Below are 16,324 nucleotides of genomic sequence, written 5' to 3'. Positions count from 1 at the left end.
ACCACCATTAAGTGCTGCCGTGCCAGACATGCTAGAGCTGCGATATGAACTGAGTCGAAGGCAGCCAAGTGGTATGCCACAACCGACATTGCTAATGCACCTTTCTCTATTCCTTTAGCAGCAGAGTGCAGAGCACATTTGCTTTCACCTGGAGGGGCGCCCAGCACACATGGAATCAACTGCCCTATGGGGTGAAAACACAGCTCCACCATCTGCCATGGACTGATCCAGACTGTACTGGAGCAGAGCAAAGCTCTGGAACACCTGCAGTACATGGATGACATCATTGTGTTGGGCAACACAGCAGAGGAATTTTTTGAGAAAGGTGAGAGGACAATCCAGATTCTTCTGCAAGCCTGTTTTGCTATAAACCAAAGCACAGTCAAGGGACCTGCACAGGAAATCAGATTTTAGGAGTAAGATGGCAGGATGTATGTTACCAAATTCCAATGGATGTGGTCAACCAAACAGGAGCTATGTCTGCCCCAACTAATAGAAAGGAGACACAGACTTTCTTGGGGGTTGTGGGCTTTTAGAAAATGCATGTGAGATTGGGAGCCTTCTCTATCAGGTGACCCAGAAGAAGAATGACTTTGAGTTGGGCCCTGAGCAACAGCAAGCATTTGAACAAATTAAGCAGGAGGTAGTTCATGCTGTAGCTCTTGGGCCAGCCTGGGCAGGACAAGATGTTAAAAATGTGCTCTACACTGCAGCTGGGGAAAATGGCGCTACCTGGAGCCTTTGGCAGAAAGCACCAGGGGAGACACAAGTTCAACCCCTGGGGTTTTGGACTGTGGGGTACAGAGGATCTGAGGCCTGCTATGCTCCAACTGAAAAGGAGATACTGGCTACATATGAAGGGGTTTGAGCTGCTTCTGAAGTGGTCGGTACTGAAGCACAGCTCCTGCTGGCACCTCACCTGCCAGTGTTGGGCTGCACATTCAAAGGGAAGGTCTCCTCCGCTCATTATGCAACTGATGCCACATGGAGTAAGTGGGTAACATTGATCACACAACTGGCTCGAATGGGGAAGCTTGATCACCCAAAGATCTTAGCAGTGAACACAGACTGGCCAGAGGGTAAGGATTTCAGAGCATTAACAGAAAAAGAGGTGACACGTGCTGAAGAGGACCCACCATATAAGTTACCTGAGAATGAGAAGCAATATGCCATGTTCACTGATGGGTCCTGTTGTATTGTGGGAAAGCATCGGATGTGGAAATCTGCTGCGTGGAATCCCACAAGGCGAGTTGCAGAAGCCACTGAAGGACAAGCTGAATCAAGTCAGTTTGCAGAGGTAAAGGCAATCCAACTGCCTTTAGACGTGGCTGAATGAGAAAAGTGGCTGGTGCTTTATTGCTACACTGACTCATGGATGGTGGCAAATGCCCCGTGGGGGTTGTTACAGCAACGGAAGAGGAACAACGGGCAGCGCAGAGGCAAACCCATCTGGGCTGCTGAACTGTGGTGAGATATTGCTGCCTGACCAGAGAACCTGTCTGTAAAAGTGCACCACATAGATGCCCATGTGCCTAAAAGTTGTTGCACTGAAGAATATTGAAACAACCATCAGGCAGATTGAGCTGCCAAGATTAAAGTGTCTCAGGTAAATTTGGACTGGGAACCCAAGTGTGAATTATTTATAGCTCAGTGGGCCCACTTAGGGACTGAGTGGGCTCAGTGGGCCCATTTCTTCATCAAGGAAGGGATATAACATATGGATGGGCTCGTGATCGAGAGGTGAACTTGACCATGAACACTATTGCACAGGCTATTCACCATTGTGAATGCACTACAATCAAGCAAGCCAAGTGGTTAAGACCTGTGTGGTATGGGGGCAATGGCTGAAGTATAAATATGGGGAGGCCTTGCAGATTGACTATATTACATTCCCACAAACCTGACATGTCAAGCCCTATGTGCTTACTGTGGTGGAATCAACCACCAGATGGCTGTAAACATATGCTGTGCCCCATGCCACTGCTTGGAACAGTATCCTGGGCCTTGAAAATTAAGTCCTATGGTGACATGGCACCCCAGAGAGAAGTGAGTCAGATAACGGGATTCATTTCCGGAACAACCTCACAGACAGTTGGGCCAAAGAGCATGGCATTGAGTAGGTGTATCACATCCCCTTTCATGCACCAGCCTCTGGGAAAATTGAATGGTACAATGGACTGTTAAAGACTACACTAAGAACAATGGGTGGTGGAACTTTCAGAAACTGGGATTCAAATTTACCAAAGGCCACCTGGTTAGTTAACACCAGAGGATCTACCAATCCACCTGGCCCTGCCTAAATGAAGTTTTCACACACTGTAGAGAGGTATAAAGTCCCTGTGGCGTGAATGAAGAATGTGTTGGGGAAAACAGTCTTGGTTATTCCTGCCTTGGGCAAAAGCAAACCCATCCGTGGGATTGCTTTTGCTCAGGGACATGGATGCCCTTGGTGGGTAATGCTGAAGGATGGAAGAGTCCAATGTGTACCTCAGGGAGATTTGATTTTGGGTGAGAATACTCCCATGATGTGAATTGTATGATGTTAGTTGCTCCATAACACTATACACCAGGTTAACAATATTCAGTAAGTATCTTTCAGGTTAACGAAGAATTAACTTCAACAAAACTCAACAAAGTGCAGCAAAGATGGAACCAAAGCTTGCTCCAAGAACTGGTATCCACCCACCTCCTCGAGGTCAATGCCTTTGACCTGCAAAACATGAGCAGGAGCTATGTGTTCTAGATGCAGCATTCAGCAATACAGCACACCAACATGACAAAATAGTGGACTCAACATTTCAAAGGAATGAGACTGTGCCATGAACTAAGGAAGAAACTATTTGTGTGTATATATGTGTGTATACGTATTTCAGGTGGTAGTAATTAGTTGAAGTGTGTGGGTACATGTATGAACTGAGCATGACATAAATGGTATAGAATAACGAGTGGAATGTGCTGGGTCAGTCAAGATGGGGTTAATTACTACACTGCCTGGACATGCAGATATCCTATACCACATAAGGTCAAGCTCAGTTATAAAGTCAAGAGAAGCCAGGGGTGTGCTCGCTCTCCTGCTGGTTGGCGGTCCAGGGCAGTTCAAATCAGCTTCTTCTTGACTACATGTTTTGGTGCTTTTGTATTTTGGGTGTGAGTTGCGGTTTAAAGCAGAGGGAAGAGCAGTTTCATCATGAGCTGTTGCCAGGGTGATAGGAGAGTATCAGCACCTGCAGTAGGAGCCTGCTCACTGCTGCAAAAGGGGTGCTGCTGCATGATGTGACTGCAACACGGATCAGGTTGTGCTGTGTGCCCACCGCTTTTGTAGGTTCTTTCATTATTGCATTATTGTTGTTACGGCTTGTTAGTTTTTGTTTTGTTTTTTTGTTTGTTTGTTTTTCTTTTTTTTTTTCTTTGCTGTTCTATTAGACTGTTCTTATCCCAACCCACAAGTTTTGCCTTTGTTTTCTGATTGTCCTCTTCGTCCCACTAGGGGCAGGAGGGTGATGAGCAAACAGGCCATGTTTTTAGCTGCTGGCTGGCAGGGGACTGGGGCTAAACTATGACATGGCAATAACAGGCCAGTCAGTGATGAGCAGTGGGATGGCACACCAAAGCTTGAGGAGACACATGACAGTGAGATTCCTCAAACTGTGCCATGAGGTGAAGGGCACAATCAACCACAGTTGAAGTGCTGCTACACTGATGCACGTAGCACGAGGAAAAAGCAAGATGAATTAGAAGCCTTGGCCCGGTCCCAGGGATATGATATAACTGGCATTAGTGAAACCTGGTGGGATGAGTCCTGTAACTGGTGTGCCATGATGGGTGGCTACAGGCTATTCAGAAGTGATAGGCAGGGTAGGAGAGGCGGGGTGGTGGCACTGCATGTAGCGGAGGGGCTGGAATGCATGGAGCTGGCAGTTTGCCATGGCAAAGTTGAGAGCCCCTGGGTAAGGATTAAGGGACAGAAAAATAAAGCAGAAGTCGTTGTGGGTGTCTACTATAGGCCACCCAGCCAGGATGACAACTCTGGTGAGTTATTCTTTAAGGAACTAAGCAAAGCCTCCAAGTCATCTGCCCTTGTCCTTATGGGGGACTTCAACGTGGCAGATGACAACTGGGAATATCACACAGCTGGCACCAAAAGGTCCAGAAGATTCCTAAAGCATCTGGACAATAACTTCTTGGTACAGGTACCAAGGGAACTGACCAGGAAAGGTGCCTTCCTAGATTTGCTACTCACTAACAGAGAGGGTCTTATGGGAGAAGTGGCAATTGGTAGCTGCCTTGGCCACAGTGACCACGAAGCAGTCAGGTACAAAATCTGTGCTAATAGGAGGAAAACTGCCAGCAAGGCCTAAACTCTAGATAGGAGAAGAGCAGACTTCAGGTTGTTCAGAGAACTACTTAGTAAGATTCTCTGGGAAGAAGCTTTTGAAGGTGCTGGGGTCCATCACTGTTGGTCACTTTTTAAGTACCACCTACCAAAAGCACAGGACCAGGCAATTCCAAAAGGCTCAAAATCTAGCAGGTGAGGCATAAATCCAGCTTGGTTGAGCAAGGATCTTCTTCTTGAAATACGGTGAAAAAAGAAATTATATGGTCAGTGGAAGCAAGGTCAGGCATCATGGGAGGACTACTACAGAGATGCTGCTCACCACTGTAGGGAAGGAATTCGTGTGGCCAGAGCTCAATTAGAATTGAAGCTGGCCAGTACTGTGAAGGACAATAAAAAAGGCTTTTTTTGATATGTTAATGGCAAAAGGCAAACTAGAAATAACATTGGCTCATTACTCGATGAGCATGGTCACCTTATTAACAGGGATATAAACAAAGCAAGGATATTTAATGCTTTTTTCACCTCGGTCTTCAACACTGAAGATGGACTGGAGGGCGCCCATAGCCCTCGGCTAGCGAACCATAGCTGCATGAACAATAAACTCCTGGTCAATCTAGAACTTGTACAGGATTTGCTACTCCAGCTAGATCCCTACAAGTCAATGGGGCCTGATGGGATTAATCCAAGGGTACCTAAAGAGCTGGCTGATGTCATAGCAAGATCTCTCTCTGCGATTTTTCAATGCTCCTGGGAATCTGGAGAGGTCCCTGGTGACTGGAAGCTGACAAGCATCCCAGTCTACAAGAAGGGCAACAGGGATCTGTGGCAGGATGCATACGCCCCTCTCTCCCCCTCCCTCCTTCAGTATGGAAGGAGTAGGCACATCTCCCTCTCTGCTGTTTGAGGCTAACAGCTTCTTTTGTTTGGCCTCAGAGCACCCTGGCCAGGACCATTAGGAGAAGGGAGTGCCGAGGCGCCAGTGAGCCGCTGGGTGCCTGCGGCCAGTGTGGGGGATGTTTGGAGGCTTCAGGGGCACCCACAGCCCGTGTGGGGGTGCAGAGAAGCTTCTGGAATGCCTGCAGTCAGATCTGATCAGACAATATAAAAACGGGACTCTCGTCGAGACTCCGCCCATTGTCGTGGGTCTCTCAGAGCATGAGCAAGATGCTGCTGCCGACAGCCCTCTCCCCGGGATGGAGACTCCGCTTGCCTTGCCACCACGGGTGTGAGTAAAAGGACCCTCGCAGGATTGCGAGTGTATTTACTTTCCATGCACATATGCACATGTAATTGGCTGACGGGCTGGGCTCAAAAGATTCTATTAAATGGGGTTATGCCATGCTGGTGACTAGTCACTAACGGGGTTCCATAGGGATCCATCTTAGGGCCAGTACTCTTTAATATCTTCGTAAATGACTTAGACACAGGACTTGGGGGAATACTAAGTAAGTTTGCCAGTGACACAAAAGAGGAACTTCAGAGAGATCTGGACAAATTGGGGACCTAGGCAATCACCAGCCGCATGAAGTTCAACAAGGGCAAGTGCCAGATTTTGCACCTGGGACATGGCAACCCTGGCTGTACATACAGGCTGGGGGATGAGATGCTGGAGAACAGCTCTGTGGAGAACGATCTGGGGGTTCTGGTTGACGGCAAGTTGAACATGAGCCAACAGTGTGCCCTGGCAGCCAAGAGGGCTAACTGTGTCCTGGGGTGCACCAAGCACAGCGCTGCCAGCCAGGCGAGGGAGGTGATTGTCCCACTCTACTCTGCACTGGTGTGGCCTCACCTGGAGCACTGTGTGCAGCTCTGGATGCCACACTATAAAAAGGATATAAAGCTACTGAAGAGTGTACAGAAGAAGGCTACAAAGTTGGTAAAGGGTTCAGAGGGGAAGCTGTATGAGCGGCTAAAGTCACTTGGTTTGTTCAGCCTGGATAACAGGAAACTGAGGGGAGACCTCATTGTAGCCTATAGCTTCCTCACAAGGGGAGGAAGAAGGGTAGGCGCGGATCTCTCTCACAACCAATGACAGAATTCGAGGGAATGGCAGGAAGATGTGCCGGGGAAGGTTTAGGTTGGACATTAGGAAAAGGTTCTTCCCCCAGAGGGTAGTGGAGCACTGGAACAGGCTCCCCAGGGAGGCAGTCATGGCCCCAAGCCTGGCAGTAATCAAGAAGATACTGGACAACGCCCTCAGACATATGATGTAAACTTGGGGCTGTCCTATGCAGGGACAGGAGTTGTACTTGATGATCCTTGTGAGTCCCTTCCAACTCAGGACATTCGATGATTCTAGGGCTCTCTGAAAAAAATACTTCCTGGGGGTGGTGTATGTTTACACAGGTCATGCCTGTGGGAGATGGTGATGTCTAGCATGCTTGCTTGTCTTTGTTGCCCCTGAGAACTTTTACTATCTAGTCCTGGCAGGCTCTGCATTTTAGGTGAAAAAAGGAGCATGGTTGCAATTTTCATAGCTAGAAATTAGAAGACGTGCTTAGAGTGTTCAGGTTTGGGTTAAAAATTATTTTTTTTAAAGAAAGACTCTCAAAGCAGAGAACAAATACATGCAAATGCTACAGCAGATCTTGTACAGGAAAGGGCAAGGAAACCACTGTGATAAAAAGGTATTCACAGTGATGGCAGTGTTTTCTGGAATAAGAAGATTCTTGGACCTTGAAGAACAAGAATGGTCTGAACAGCTACAGCTACACACCCAAACAGCAGTGCTCTGCTTGGTCATGCCTGTCATCATAGACTCAGCTATGAGTGCCTGAGGCTTTAGGTGGGTGTCTTCAGAGGTACCTCCAACCTTTATGTTATCACAGGCAATTTAGCCAACAAGGCTAAGATATTATTATATAAGCCTAGTAACTAAAAGAGCAAATAGGTGCCTAAATGTTACTTACAAACTGGCCTTCAGTATCAAATACAAGTCCTGGAGGTGTAACAAGGACTATTCCCTAAGAGTGTCCCCCTGCATTGCAGTAGCTTTCATTCAGGTTGCTAGCAAGGGAAGATTTTGGATAAACTATCTCTGCTGTCACCCGTGTTTCAAAAGGGAGGAAACTCTCCACCCTCCTTCATGCCCCTTGCAATGCCCCAGGGCGCATACGCCCAACTCCATGCCCAGCTTCAGCAACAGCTCATGCAGAAATGCTGGGATAGACAATTCACCACAAAGATTTTTTGCCTTAATTTATCCCCCATACTCCGGAAGTTCAAATATCCTCTCATTTTTGCATTTTTCCAGTCCTCCCATTAATCCTGGAAAAGTGTCAAAGAAAACCATAACAAGAGCAGCTGATCAGCTAACCCCAAGTACCAGAGACAGTAGATTTCCAGTCTTGCTTGCTGGGCCTCTTCACTTCTGCATCAGCTAGGAATAATTACACAAAACTATGATGTAACCCGTACTGAAATCCAAATCTTTTAATTCCCTTCCAGCCAATTGGAACTCACCCCTGATGTTTTCCAGCTCCCTGCTTCTGTGAATGAGAACATATTCATGTAAAAATATGCTTGGATCAGCCACTGTGATTTATTCATCCGGAGGCAATTTGGAAGTTTTTGCTTACAATTAGCCACTTGATCTTCATCAGCTTTGTTCTTAGCCCTTAGAAAGCTGCGTCTCTGGATACAACATTTCCGGTACTTGGATGGCCTATTTAGTTACACAACTGGGCCTGTTTGTGCATGGGGTACTGGACTGAGTGAAATCCTAATGATCTTTAACATTCACTTTCTCTGTCAGTGGTAAGAACTAATACTTAGAAAAAGTTCCCCAATGTGTCCCTTGGAAATTATAACAATATCAAACTGCAAAAGACAGCACTATCTGCCATGCTCATTATTATACCATATTACAAAGGAGAGTAAATCATCTTGAGGTGTTTCATTTTGGAGATGACAGCTTTCCAGCTAAACAGGGATAAACCCAGGCAACGCTGGATGAGAAAGACACTCAGAAGAAATGCATATTGCTTCAAAACAATGTTTGTGAATGTGCATTAACTGTAACAGAAAAACACCATTTAATGATACATATTGACTCCGCTGTAGCTGACAGAATGGTTTATTCAGCCTTTTGCAGAGATCTGAGCTGGATTTCAGAAAGAAAGGAAGATCTGGCATTGCCTGTTTAAAACAAAGAGATGGAAATTACCAAGTGTTGAGGTGAAAGTGTAGGGAAAAAGACAACAAAAGTAAGTAAAAAGTGGGAGAGTATTAAGGATGTGACAGGGCAATTTGATTGGCTGTGAAATGCAGTTCCTGAGCTCTTGAAGAAACTAAAGAGGAGTATGGGAGCCATAACAAAGAGCAAGTGGGATACTGCCTGGTTATTTGTGTCATCATTCCTACCACCTGGGGCCATTCTGCCTTGGCAGTGTTTTGTATCAGCTGCAAACAGCATGTAATCATGCCCTCAAAGGGAAGTAAGGTAGCCTGACTCAGATGTTTGAGTGTAAAATCCACAGGGAGGAACCAAGTCTTCGAATGAACTTTGCTGGGAAAAGAATGAAACTGTCAGCATTTAAGCATGCTGGCTATTTCAGCAAACTTTCAAAGTAGTTTTAACGTTACCCCAAAGCACTGCAAGAATGTGCATTCTGCACCAGCAGCCATGTATCAGTAGTCTTCAGAGAGGACTAGGAGTGGTTAGTGGCATAGATCCCAAATCCTACTCCAGGTCTTTATCTAATTTTTTCTAGCTCAAAAAAAACCCCAAAATATATATCTCCTCCCGCTCAGCTAGGTGGCAGGAAACCTATCCATCAGCAACTTATAACAATATACCAGCTCCCTGTTATCTCTGACCTTTGCAAAAGGTGAGGGTGAGCTTAAAGTGTGCTAGTGATGCAGAATATTTTTTTTTGCCTGCATGCAGTTATTCTGTGCTGAAGAGCTGATTTATGCCACACATTAGAGCAGACCTGTCAGGGAGACTTAGTCTCCTAAGAGATTCAGTGATGAAATGAAAGGGAAAAGTATCTTTGTCCCATCCAGGGTGGCAAGAATACCTGGAATTTAGCTTGGTCCAGGCTGTCCTCCTGCAACACTGATTTGTTGTTCCACACAGCAAGTCATATCAGGGAGAATCCCATGGATGGTTTTATCTCTAAGGCATGTTAGCGGAATGAGGAAAAAGTTCAGAGTTGTTTTCAGCTCGGACAAATGGAGATTCCCTGTGAATCCATTTAATGTGGTTTAGAAATACACCTCTTTTCCTATGGCAGGCCTGTCCTTGGATGGATTACTTTAACAGACAAATTCTGATCTGTTTATATTATAGCAATGTCTGGGGCTATGCTCTGGGCAGAATACCATGATTTTTTACAAGACATGTTTCACTTTCTGAAAAACTGAAAAAACTGGCTAGTTAATAGACACTGAGAAAATAAGGATAAGAGAAGAATTGTCAATAAAACAGATGTCTCTTTCAGCCTTGCTTACTTTCAGCCTCCACTTACTCATTGGAGTTTCAAGACACTATAAAAATATAATGAATATGATGAAAATATACCAAACACTGCTAAATGGTATGAGCAACTTCCTCTCAGAAACTGTATGACTTGCTCAATCCAACAGACATAGTGACAGAGCAGTCCTAGAGACCAGTTTTCTGCAGGATGATTCACAAGCAGCAGTTGTTTAGTGATTGCTTCAGATGTGTGTAGCGATTTCCATCCTCAGCCATCAACCTAGTTTTCCTCTTAGGTGTTTCTGTTCTCCTATGGGGCATCTTGGCTATTTGTGTAACAGGAGCCAAACAGTTTAGTTTATCACTCAGTGAATTAAGACAGTTCAAAACTGATGTTAGGTTACCTTTAAGCACCAGAAATAGTTTGGTGGTTTGGCAGTTGCTGTGTGAGCAGTTCCAGCATCCTTCTAACCAAGGGAGAAAACTCCAGGAAATATACTGAAGTGAAAACTGGTAGCAGAAATCTTTACCTTCATCTCAAGACAAGCCCTTCAAATTCATGCACTAAGCACTAAATGATACAGATCTCACCTCATAAACACATGGTGTTCCTGGAAAGCAGTATACTGTGGGGCAGTATGGGGCAGCAAGCATAATGTCCTAGCAAATGTCTAGCCAGTATCGCAATGTTCTTCTGATCAGTTCAGGAGAAAAAAAAGAGGGCATTATCCCACCAGAACTGAACTCTGAAGGTGACTTATTAAAAACCTCTCTGATGAATGCAAGTACTATTTTCTTACTTACTTTTGCAGAGACAGGTGGGTCGATGAATGTTCCTGTATGACTGCACTGGCCATGTCTTCACTGCTGCACTATCTCATTATAATAAGGACTGCACATAAAGAGCAGTTTAACCAAGTAATACTGCTCATGGCACAAGTAGTGGTACTATGTTGCCTCTCAGAGGGAGTCCCAGGAAGGTCCTGGAGAACAAGGCACCTCTGATACCATACTGCCTGTGTTCACACTACAGAATTGCTGCATGACAGGCCAAAGGGTAGTACCAGCTTAAGCTGTAGCCTTAACCCCTAATGGGTCTGCAAAATATGAGAACTACCACATTCCAGTTAAAGGTTTTTGCTAGTGTGTGAGTTTCAAGGCAGGTAAATCCTTGAATTGTGATAGTGAAAAAGGGCCACTAACCTTTACTCTTTAGCAGCTCCAGCCACCCTATACACACGAGACTATAGTGAGGACAGTAGAAATGTGATGGAAAAAGAGTGGCATTAATCTCATCTCTTTGACACAAGTGGGGAAGAACTCCACCCCTTTTAAAAAGCTGTAATAAGCTATTTTCCACTGGAAAGAATAAGCAAAACCCAGCAACCAACCAAAAGTCCAGGCCAGAGTGGCAGGAAAGAGCTCAGGGGCATTTGGTTATATCTGAAGTTCTCCACTGTAATCATGCAATGTAGGCATGGTCTAACACATGTGGGCTGCAAATGACACAATATATACCAGTGATTATAGAGTGATTATGGCACTCCTTGAAACCTGTTACTGAGAATCTCTCTGGCAAAATTTAAAAAAACACTCCAAGCATTCCCTTAGAAGACTCTACCTTAGATGTCCACGGTTAGGTAAGAAAACTAGACTTAATGTCCAGAACCTTTCATCAGTGCCTCATCCTTGACGCTGCTGGGATTAAAACCCAGTCTAGCCTATGCCAAACACGGACAGCTGAACCCATTTCTCCTATAGCAGAAAAAGGCAGGGGGTGAGGGAGTGCTAATGCTTTCTCCCTATCTTAAATGTCAGTCCATCCATTAAGGGTGAGGGCATCCCTAAGAACCTGCCCAAGTCACAATTGTATGTGGCCAAGAAGGATGGAAGGAGATTATATTAGCAGTGAGGAAAGGCCTGAAAGCTATATTCAGAGGCCTGTTGGAACAAGTAAGGCCAGCCCTAGCAACATCAAAGCCTACAGCAAGGAGTTCATTTATACAGCTTAGTCAGTTGGATTAGACCCTTCATTAGGATGCAGAACAAACTTCTTGGCAGACAGGAGTGAGAAACAGAATAAAAATGGAAATCAGATCTGAGCCCTGAAATCCTTATTCAGCATGAGTTCCTCTTGTTTGCATAGGAACTCTAGTTCTCCTGGTTTTGTCTGAAATAAAGATAACAGGAAATTTCAAGGCAGGATGAGGTCAAGGTCCCTTGCTTTGGGGCCAGCAAGCCCTGGGAGGACTCTTGAGTTAGGACACCCCATCCTAGGAGGATGGCAGGCAGAGGGGGAGAGCATTTGCCATGGCATGTCAGCAGTACCCTCTCTCTAGAGCTGCATCTTCAGCAGGCAAGCTCAACAGTGAATCTTTGGAAAATACTTTCTTAGTTGGAGTTGAACAAGTAGTTGTCAGACTGTCATTGACACTCTTGATACTTGAGTGGATGCTTTTAGCATGCAGGGAAAGAGGATGAGGCCACTGGTCATCTTGTTAGTTTTTCCCTAACATGCTTCTTTTGAGGAAGCTGCTATTCTGTTTCAGGCTAAGAGAACAAGATGATCTGGTTTTGTTGTTGCTTTTATTTATTTATTTTTTTAATGCCTGTGAATGCAGGATTATTTGCATTAAAATCCACAGAACTCAGACAGAAAAGCCTGAGTTTGACCTCAATTATGTCAGCATGGTTAAGAGGTCACCGAGAGGGGTATGCAGGGGTACTGAAAATTCAGTTTAAGATCAGAAAGAAGCTCAAGCATTTAAAATAGGAATTAGTTTTCTCTACTTCCTCTATCACTGCAACAAAGCATGTTTATGTGTAAGAAGCTATTTGTTGCTGGTCTCTAGGACTTTATTGTGTTTTAGGGCAGAAGAAAGAAGAGAAGATCTCACTCTATTGGTTAGCATTTGCTTTTGAATTTTGTATATATTTTTTTTTAAAACAGTCTCTGGAGTGAAATCAGACATATTTAGATAAAATATTTCTTGCCCTGAAACATGACTGATAGAAATATTAACAACTGTTAGAAAGATAGATGCCTGCATTTCACTTCGTGCTGTTGAAGCCTTTAAATCACTATACTAGCCCCTTAAATGGTAAACAAAAATACAATTTCCTGGCTACCATAGTAGAAAAGAGACTGCTATTTATACGTAACCTGTGCCTTTAATTATTTTATTAATATTGCAAATTGTAACTGACAGAACCATTAGGGCTGAATATTACCCCAGGAAAGCAGCTTGACTAATGTTGATCATCCTGTTAAATTGATGGAATTTAGTTTAACAGAGGAAAAAATAGTTTCCTTGTGGTTTATCTCATTAAGGTGATTTCCATTATTCCAATGGTGATTCCCACACCTTTAAACTAAACTCGGTAATGAACAAAAAGACAGAGCTGCTTTGGAATGGTGAGGGACTTAGAAGATTTCTGATTCTGTCATGAAATGTCAATTTTTGATTTTTTTTTAATATGGCCTTCACTTATCCCTCAATGAGATAATCCCACAGTGTCCCTTCCTCTGAAGTATGTCCCTTGGATTACTTTAAAACCCTCAGATCTATCTGGATACCTTCTGTTGCATCACCTCAAATCTACATGCACTTAACATTAAGGAGCTCTAATTTCCTTCTCTCTTATACTTACTTTTCATCAATATAAATCCATTGACGTTAATGGGACTGCAGCTGACTTGCTCCAAGAAAACCAGACGGAAAGAATTAGACTCATAGTGTCCAAAGTCATACTCAATATTCTAAAAGTGACTATTTAATGATTGTTTTCTGCAGAAATGAATATATTTCCCTTGAATATACTTTACAAGACAGCGCTGTTGCTGCAAGACCTAACAGGAAGAAAGATTCTGAGCATGACACAATCTGCCTTTAACATTTAAACTGCAATGCTGTTCAGGAAACTACATGACTAATTTTTAAAGAATTCTTCTGTTTGTGCTTAAAAAACAAATCAAACTTTAATTTTCTGCCTTTTTCCCTCCAAACACTGAGAAATACTTAGGATACCTTTTAGCAAAACTAATGGAAATACCTCAAGCAAAAATGATTTTAAGACAGAGAGAACACAGATTTGCCATGATGTTTTCCCACTGCAAGGTTGGCTATTCACATAAAAAAAAAAATCAAAAAACCAAAACCAAAACAAATAGCAGTCGACCTTTAATTATGTTATGGTAGGCAGCAATATAGGTGCTGGAAAAAATGCTTCCTAGCATAAGCAAAAGTCAAGCATAGAGCCACAAGCATAATAAAGTACCAGTATTTTATCCACCTTAACTTTTCTTTCACAAATCAAACTATAGGATTCCTGTCAAGTTAAAAATCTTACTGTATCTATTTTAAGTGTCTCCTCCCTTTTATTCTGTTACTACCTATACCCTTCATTGTTTACAGTAAGACAGAATTCTCTCATCCTATTGCTTTTTTGCTACCTCCTCTGTTGTTTGCTGTGTGTGCTGCATGTGTGAAGTTCCTACACTGAAATTATAGAAGAAAACTAGTAAAAGAAAGTGAGCATCATTTCTTGAAAGGTCTCTTTGAAGAGAAGCTGCTAAATTAATGTATACCATGATTAAGTTACAAAAGATGTACCCATCATTAACCAATTGAAATGATAAATGCTTTCTAACCACCTGCAAAATGAGGGCATATTTTTCAGGTTTTAGATCCTTCTGCATGACAAGAGGGAGACAGAAAATTAAGTAATACATTGTTTAGAAGCAGAGTGCTTAGCTTATGTTTGACTAGTAATTAATAGATGTATTGTAAGTAAGAAACTAATTATAACTAACTTCATCAAGTATTTCTTAGTATAGATATATTGTATGTTAGGAATTTCACAAAATTGTAACTAATATGTAATAATTGTGTGAATATAAGAAACGCAAGTGCGGCCAGTCGTTGGAGCACTTATGGAGAATAATTCCCAGAGCTCCCCAGCGCTGTCAATAAAGAACACCTGCTTAACAGTATAATTGACTCTTGCTGTTAAGTTTATTTCTCCATTTCATCTTATCTCAAAATGATCCATGCAAGGAGGTCACTATGATTTAACTCCCTCAATGAAGTAAAAACAATTACAGGACAGAAATCCACTCCTGACAATGGCACATGTGGGGAAATATTTTGGTGAGGTTTGGTGTGTATTGGCTGCTCTGACACAGAACTCAAAACTCTGGAAGCAGGCAAAGCATTGTGTGCCTTACAGCCAGAGTAATGCCTCAGCAGGACACAGTAAGCCATGCTTTCTGTCTTGGGTCAAATATGATGCCAAATGGATTTCACTAGTATCACTGAAATCCTCTAGGGTCAGCTGGAGCTCTAGCTCAGTGACTTTAAATATTGTACAATGTTCCTTTCAGCTGGTGGACATTATATAGCCTTTCTTATAGCATATACTATACAGTTCTTACTCCTTCTTGGTCTTTCAAGACCTGTTAGATGAAGACATTAGCTCAAGCATGAAGAATTAAAACACTAGAACAGGCAATTTATTTGAATGCATTTGAACCTAGTTATTTTACAATTCACTTGGCAGCATAAAACCAGCACGAATATGCAGTGAGGACTGCCAACACAGATGTGGACAGAATCTACCCTTTTCCAGTTTTTTTTATTCCAAGTCTATGTCATTCATAGTGCCAGAAATCTATCTTTCAGGTGGCTGTAGTGAAGACAAACTTCTTAGGCCTGACTCTGGCTAGAGCATCAAGCACAGGTTTCCACCGCGGTGTGTGCTTTTAGAAGAGAACAGCTGATCCACACAATGGAAAATAGCAGGCGGGTATATCTCTGTCTGATAAGGCTAGTCCATTACAAGATCTCTTGTGTGCTGTTTCCCAGCTCCAATTCTATTTTACTTTTTAAAACACAGATATAAAGCTCAGTGCAAACCTTCACAAACTGCAAGCAATGTGTCTTAAAAAATGCCATAGGAAGCTCAGTGAATTCTCTGACACTGTGACTGACGTAACCTACATCTTATTGACATTCCTAATAATTAATGACCTACATCAGTGACAACCATGAAGACTGGTCATACACACAGTGCCCATACTCACAGTTTTCGCAGCGATTCCCCGTATAGCCAGCCAGACAGGCGCATTTGTAGGTACTGCTTTTGTCTAGAATGCATGTTCCATCATGAAGACACGGAGAGGAAGAGCAAGCTATAGAAGAAAAGCAAGATATTCATGGTGTCTCACAGGATGGAGGTCCTGTCAATTTTTCCTCATGATGCTTGTGTCTTGTGGTAAATTACATATTCTGGTTAAAAGTTAGGAAGATACACTAAAGGGCCTAATGCATGTCAAAAAGACTTTTGTTCTTCTTTCTTACTTCCTGGAGAGGGGATCTTATAAGGATAGGCAGTTCTTTTCCCAGCATTCATCACTTTTGCCATTTTCCTTTAACTGTATTCAAGTGGTGAGAAAGGTGTGTGGAAGAAAAATTATTTACAGTGACCTCCAACAGTGTTTAGAGATTAGCCTAAATTAAATAAGTTTAATATCAACCTACATTTCTCCTGCCATTCATCTCAGAGTT

At 43.2% G+C, this 16,324-nt stretch overlaps 1 protein-coding gene across 1 annotated transcript in view; it reads right to left on the bottom strand.

Annotated features, from left to right (window-relative positions):
• PAMR1 (peptidase domain containing associated with muscle regeneration 1) overlaps positions 1-16,324 on the bottom strand; it is an 80,240-nt gene that overhangs the window by 34,756 nt on the left and 29,160 nt on the right. The window contains exon 6 of the mRNA XM_082058528.1: positions 15,841-15,948. Within this exon, the coding sequence (XP_081914654.1) occupies positions 15,841-15,948 (108 nt within the window). The remainder of the gene's footprint in view (positions 1-15,840; positions 15,949-16,324) is intronic.

This window comes from Streptopelia decaocto (genome assembly GCF_964273445.1).
Source record: "Streptopelia decaocto genome assembly, chromosome: 7".
Taxonomy (NCBI): Eukaryota; Metazoa; Chordata; class Aves; order Columbiformes; family Columbidae; genus Streptopelia; species Streptopelia decaocto.
Note: the sequence above shows the minus strand (reverse complement) of the source record. Positions and strands in the feature narration are given on the sequence as shown.